Here is a 6606-nt window from a genome sequence, read left to right as displayed (position 1 = left end):
CCTATCCCATATGTAGGTATCTTCTAAATCATGTTAAAGAGGAAAACCACAGGCCCCAACTAGGAAATGATTCTCTCTGGTTTCCAAAACAGTAAAATAAGACGTCCTTCCTGCCCTTGCTCGCGCGGCTCAGTGGTTTCAGTGCCAGCCCTGCAAGGGGTCACAGGTTTGATTCCCAGTCAGGGCACGAGCCTGGGTTGTGGGCCAAGTCCCCAGCAGGGAGCATGTGAGAGGGAACCACACATTGATGTTTCCCTCTCCCTGCTAAAATAAATAAATAACATCTTTAAAAAAAAAAGTCCGTCCTCAGGCCTCACAACAGATATTTATGCATCATTTCATTCAGTGTTAGTCCATTTCAAATACACTGAGAAGTCCTGTTTCAAAAAATTTCTCCAACCACTTTGTATACGCCTGACTCCTCTTACTCTCTGGCTTATTCCACCATGTGCTGTCCCTTGGAGATGAAGTAATCTCTGAGGGGATTCCCCACTGGAGTTTATTTTCTAAAAATTAGCAGAGCATAATCAGAACAGAGAACACACCATGCTACAGCTGACTGCACACTTTAACTCTGCAAAAGTCCCCAGTGTCTCAACTCAGATCATTGACACTGCATTTCTGGGCTGCTAAGCATCTGTCTGAACTGTTCTTATCCTCTATGCTGAGACAAGACCTGAGTGACCCCCAGCCAATTCAACGCCCCACCTCTTTTCTTCCCTGCACTAGCTGCTCCCTCTGCCTGGGATCTTTTGCCCCCAGGTCATTTTGTAAATGATATCTCCTGAGAGCCCTTCCCAGACCACCTGCCACACCACACCTCCCCTCACACTGATCCCTTAGGCACTTGTCCTGGATTAGTTTTCTCCAAAGTATTCATTGCTGTGTAGTATAATGCACATGCAAGTACGTGTGCCTGGGTTTCCCTCCTTCACCCGTCAGTTCCTCAATAGCAGTGATTCTCATCCTCATGTTAATTTGTATTTCCAGGTCCCAGGATGCTGTGTGCCAGAGTAGGATCTCACATAATAATTCACTGAAATGATGAACGAATGCACTGGTGGGTTGGGTATTGTCTGAAAATGTTAAGGTTACAAGTTTGATTCCCAGTCAGGGCACATGCCAGGGTTGTGGGCCAGTTGGGTGTGTGCCAGCGACAACTGATTGTTTCTCTTTTTTAAAAAATTTTATTTATTTATCTTTAGAGGGGAAGGAGAGAGGGAGAGAAACATCAATGTATGGTTGCCTTTTGTGTGTCCCCTGCTGGGAGTTGGCCTGCAGGGAACCCACCTGCAACCCAGGCATGTGCCCTGACTGGGAATCGAACCTCGAACCTCTGGTTCTCAGGCCCGCGCTCAATCCACTGAGCTACACCAGCCAGGGCACCCGATTGTTTCTCTTATACACTGACTTTCTGTATCCTTGCTTTCCTCGTTCTGTAAAAATAACTAAAATTTTGTTTAAAAAGATTTGAATTATGTATTTATTTTCAGAAAAGGGGGAAAGGAAGGAGGGAGAGGCAGAAAACGTCAATGTGTGGTTTACTCTTACACGGCCCCTCCTGGGGATCTGGCCCAAAGCCCACACATGTGCTCCCAACTGAGAATCCAACTGGCAGGCCTTTGGTTCACAGGCCAGTGCTCAATTCTCTGAGCCGAACCAGGCAGGGCAAACTCTTTAAAAAATAATGAATGCCTATAAACAAAAATGTTTTATTTAGAAGTATGGAGGAAAATTAAGATGAAACAGCTATAAATGTGTCAGAAAAACTGCCTTGGTGAGAGAGCTGGTTAGTGCTAGAAAACTTTTTTTTGCCCCTCAATCTTTCAGTACTATATGCAGTTGTATATTTTGCTCATGAAGTATTTTGAAAATACAAAATATAAAAATTTTGCCTAAGAGTCAAAGGCATATGAATAAATTGTGAATTTCTGAAGCATGTGATTTGAAAGTATACTGACTTTAGACTGGATTTTATTCTACTGAAGAGTTGGGTCATGAATATTTCTATGGAGAATTCTCTCTTTTCTTTGTGTTTTGAAGAACAGTGGTGCCCACCTCTCCCAGCCGCGAGCTCTCTCTTCCACTTGCTGCCCCACTTGCTGTCCAGCTCCTGGCCATACTCGTCCCCGCACCAGACCAGCAGCTCACAGCCTGGTCTGATGATCCGGCAGGTTCGGTAGAAAATCTGCCCATGGTATTGAAAGGCCACCAGGTTCTGCTCTTCATCATCCCGGGCACAGTTCACATACCTGGGATTGAGGCAGATGAAGGGAAAGAAAACCACAGTGATGAGTTCCCACTACCTGTTACATACATGTCCAGCTCCTCACTGATTCTTAAGGCCCTCGGGCTCTGGTGTTGCCCACTGCCCCTAATGCTCCCGGGGAACCTTCTGTTCAGTGTCTAAAAGCGTCTGTCAGCGTGTCATGTGAATTCCTACCTCTAATTCCTGCTTGCAGTGTTCATCCTGCCTAACACCATTTGCTAAAACCCACTTCTAGACTTAACCTCCACTGATTGCCCATAATATCCAGTGATCTCTGGCTTCTCCAAGCTCTCAATTAAGTTGTCTCACACCAGAGAACCTGGTGCTTGATCTAGGGCTCTGCTTCTGAATTAGCTCACTAGTTATCCAGTACTCAGCCCACGTCTGTTTTTTCTTGCGAGGCCTTTCTCCAACCCCACTACACTTTATGTAGGATACCATTCACTTGCCTGCCCAAGGTTACCATTGGAGGTCTTTTTGTCTTGTTAGAATAAAACAGAACAACAGTAGTTGATTCACATTCTGTGAACCCTGGTCAAAGACAGCCCCTCTCAGGAAAGGGCCCATGACTGTTCCTCTGCAGGTCTCAGAGCCCAGCTCTAGTTAGAAGGAGGCTGGGATGGTTTTGCTGCCCTCACAGATTTAGGACACCACTGGTTTGTGCTATCTTGACACTGTGCACGTCTTGGAAATTATAGTTAAATGCTTCTAAAAGCAATTGTTTTTCTGTCTGTGAGAAGTCCTTCATAAGGACATGGGTTGTGTGATCTGTTTAAGGAATGTATTCCTTCACCTAAACTGGATTACAGCAAGTGCTTAATGTTCATTTGATAAATGGAAGCGTAATCCAGTGTCCCTGGTGAATCTAGGCTCTTCAAGGTCCTTACCAGCGCCCACATTGTGTCCAGTAGAGAGCTTTATACTTTGAGGACATGTTATACTTTTTTCTAAATGTCCCCTAAAATGAAAGAACATTGTATGGAGAAAAAGAGGTAAAAAAGGATTAAGAGAGACCACTGAGAAGCATGATGAGAGGGGCAGATATATGGGCTTGTGGGGGATGAGTGTCCCCTCCGGTACCCAGAGATCTGTTGACCTCACCTCATCCAGTTGGCCCAGGATCTGTCCTTCCCATCCACATACGCATAGCAGTTTCTCCCTTTGGTGATCTGTGTTTCAGAAAAGAAGTTAAAGACCTTTTACTTTTTTTGTGGGGAGGTAATAGTCAGAAGAATTATTTTACTCTATTGTCATCAAAGCTCTTTCTGCCTGCATGGGGATTCAACTGCCAGCTGTGACCATGTGATATTTTTCTTACTCATCACCTACACGTCCGAGTCTACCTGTCTAATCAGAGCAGGAGCCCCACGAGGAGCCACTCCTTTGTGTCTGCACCACTTTGTTTCCACTTACTCTCTGATCTTTGAACAGGAGCTCTGTGTCCATGTAAAGTCCAGTCAGTACACAGAGCTGACCACATTGTCTCCTCCATGTCTAGCACATAAGAGGTGAGGTCCCTGCAAGCCTCAGAAGGAATGTGGGAAGCAAGAGGACAGTGGAAGAGGTAAATAGTTCTCACCAGCCAGGAGTATCTGCTCTTGGCTGCCTCTTCATCTTCTGTGACGTGTCCTTCATAAGGGCCAAAGTGCAGACCCACAGGCAAATCAGCTGCTTCATTCCACACTCCAAGCCCAGCCTCAGGGATGCCCGATGGGCCGATTCTCAACCCAGGGGGCAGGGTGAGGGCTGAGCGGTGGGGATGCCCCTTGTCCACTGCACTGTCCTTTACAAATGTAGGGGGCCCATGCACAGCACAGCTGTCGATGAAGAAGTTCTGACACTTCTCACAATCTGGAGGTGAGAGCAACAGGGGTTAGGAAAGGTATAGTGCATGTTCGTGGACACAAAGAGCTTCAGAGGGAGCCCAGTACTCATATCACTGAGACTCAATTCTGTACTCCAGGTCACTAGAGGAAGGGAATGATTTGGGGACCAAAGGACTAAATGAAATTATTGTATCGTAATATACTTCTTAGTGTGGGTCACTTACAAAGGTAGTCATCATCCTGGGGCTCGATGATCTCTTGGTACACATGGCCCTTTCTTTCTTGTAGGTTGCACATCTTCACATCCATTTCCTTTCTCTTGAGTTCTAAGTTGGAGAAGGCCAGGTAAACGAGGCTGGTGTGGTGTGGAGTGTTAGCTCCCATTTTATCATATAACACACAATCTCCTCTCATCAAACGATCACCTGTCTTTTTGCATACTCTGGTATTTTACTCCATTAACTATTGGTTCAGAAGATGAATATCCCATATTAACTATAGATGTTTGATTCAATTTTAGTTTCTAGATCTTCCCATTAGTAGGTTTAACTTGACAAACTGTAATCATTCATAAAATATTTATGGAGCGCACATTATGTAGTAGGCATTGAGTAAAGGCCTGGGCATACAACACCAATAAAGTGTGGTTGCTATTATCACAGATGGATGTATTGGACAACTTGCATGTGTCACCTGTATTAAATTCAATTTAATGTTTTCAAACAACATATGGGTGAAGTATCTTTACCTTACACATTAGTATGCAGGAGCTCAGAGAATTTATAGGATTTGCCCCTTTAAAGGTCCAGTGGTAACTTCAGCCTCAAGCTTAAATCCAGGCCCATCCAAAGTCTGCCCCATGTACCTGGGTCATACTTAGCAGCCCTTCTATAGGACTTAGAGGAACTAAAGTTTCCAAATTATTTTCTTCTTACCTGATTTTTGTCTAGTGTGCTTTCCAAAGGCACATGCTTCTCCAGGAGGGGCACTGGTTTCTGGGCAGGCTGTGACTCACCTGCAGTCATCAAATTTGCTGTTCCTGACAATTCTTTCAAACTATATTCATTGCTTAATGGCACCCCGGATGTTGCCTTCAATATAAGAATCACATATTAAAAGATAACATGTATTTAATTTTTTAAGGCCTATAATATATTTTACATGCTTGTCTTTAAAACTTCAACCCTTGCAAATACCTCAGGAGTATGAATATTAGAGGGGATAGGGCCAATGTGGGTAATGAATCCAAGATTAGAACCTATGCCTTATGGCTTTTCTTTCAACTGTCTCTATAATATTCAGAGTGAAGGACACTGGGAAGAGAATAAATAGTTGGCAGAAACATTATCTAGACAATAAATAAAATTTTCAATACCTTGGAAAGACTAGTTGTACTTAGATTAACTGGTTCCCACCAATTGTTTGAATAAGGCTGTACCAGTAGCTAGTTGTCTTCAGTGTCCATATCTATAACATGCCAATTTTTAATATTATAGTAAACACATAATTAAATAATGTTAATATTGTTAATTATGTAATACAACATGAATGTGCTGCTATCAATTTACCCATCAGCTCTCTCCATATTTCAATCTCACAGAAATTACCTTCAGTATTCATTGATCATCTTCTAATTTATTTTGTAATTGTGAAATCATTCATTCAGCAAACATTCGGGGGCCCTCAGGAGCCCTGATCTGGGCCTATGACCTCTGATAAGTCTCAGGTATGGACCAGCCTCTCAAAGAGCTCACAGTACAGAGTCGGTAGGCTGAACAAATGATTCTAAACAGGATGACAGTGGCCTCACTAGAACTCAGAGAAAGAGGCTGTTACTTCACCCTATAAAAAAGGGGATTTGAAATGAGTTCCAGAGGGATGAGCTTCTGTTGAAGAGTATGTAAGCTATATGAAGTCCTGAAGTCATTTTATTATTTGTTATTCCTCAATCATGAAACCTGAAGCTCCTCAGGGGTGGGAGATGCTCTTTCATTAGAGTGGGAGGCTGTGATCCTGGACATTTTACGTTTTTCTTCATCTGGGACCATCCACTGTACAAACTGCCTACACATTGTACGCTTTCCTTAGTCAGAAGGTCTTAGTGCATCTTTCACTTCAGCATAGCAGAGAAGAACTTTCGTTGAAATCATCAGTCAGATGAATGATGTAATGACATATGGATAAGACAATGTAAACTTCAGAAAACTATGAACGTTTATTTTTCTAATTTTAAAAAACATTTTATTTATTTCTTTATTTTTTAGAGAGAGGGGAAGGGAAGGAGAAAGAGTGGGAGAGAAACATCAATGTGTGGTTGCCTCTCATGTGTCCCCCAATGGGAACACGGCCCGGAACCCAGGCATGTGCCCTGACTGGGAACCGAACCAGTGACCCTTTGCTTCACAAGCCTGTGCTCAATCCACTGAGCCACACCAGCTAGGGCTATTTTTCTAATTTTCAAAACTATTTGGTTTATTTTCTTAGGAGAGAGGAAGGGAGGGAGAAAGAGAG

General features: G+C 43.4%; 1 protein-coding gene across 1 annotated transcript; it reads right to left on the bottom strand.

Annotated features, from left to right (window-relative positions):
- Positions 1-348: 348 nt before the first annotated feature.
- On the bottom strand, positions 349-4536 carry LOC118989594 (histone-lysine N-methyltransferase PRDM9-like). Its single transcript, XM_037049920.1, has 5 exons — positions 4320-4536; positions 3849-4120; positions 3371-3438; positions 2059-2252; positions 349-506 (listed from the first exon to the last, which is right to left on the bottom strand). Exons 1-5 carry the CDS (start codon positions 4507-4509, stop codon positions 349-351), a joined length of 882 nt encoding a protein of 293 aa, XP_036905815.1. The 5' UTR covers positions 4510-4536.
- Between the last annotated feature and the right edge of the window lie 2070 nt (positions 4537-6606).

This window comes from Sturnira hondurensis, unplaced genomic scaffold (genome assembly GCF_014824575.4).
Source record: "Sturnira hondurensis isolate 20B ecotype Veracruz unplaced genomic scaffold, ASM1482457v3 Scaffold0006496, whole genome shotgun sequence".
In the NCBI taxonomy this organism is placed as follows: Eukaryota; Metazoa; Chordata; class Mammalia; order Chiroptera; family Phyllostomidae; genus Sturnira; species Sturnira hondurensis.
Note: the sequence above shows the minus strand (reverse complement) of the source record. Positions and strands in the feature narration are given on the sequence as shown.

What these genes read in the sequence shown, in the direction of transcription:
- LOC118989594 (XM_037049920.1), bottom strand. Translation starts at nt 4,509, where the DNA reads ATGAGAGGAGATTGTGTGTTATATGATAAAATGGGAGCTAACACTCCA. An exon ending in CCAGGATGATGACTACCTTT is followed by an intron (nt 4,121 to 4,319) that starts GTAAGTGACCCA and finishes TCTCACCTCCAG; the next exon opens with ATTGTGAGAAGTGTCAGAAC. An exon ending in TCCTGGGCCAACTGGATGAG is followed by an intron (nt 2,253 to 3,370) that starts GTGAGGTCAACA and finishes CCTCAATCCCAG; the next exon opens with GTATGTGAACTGTGCCCGGG.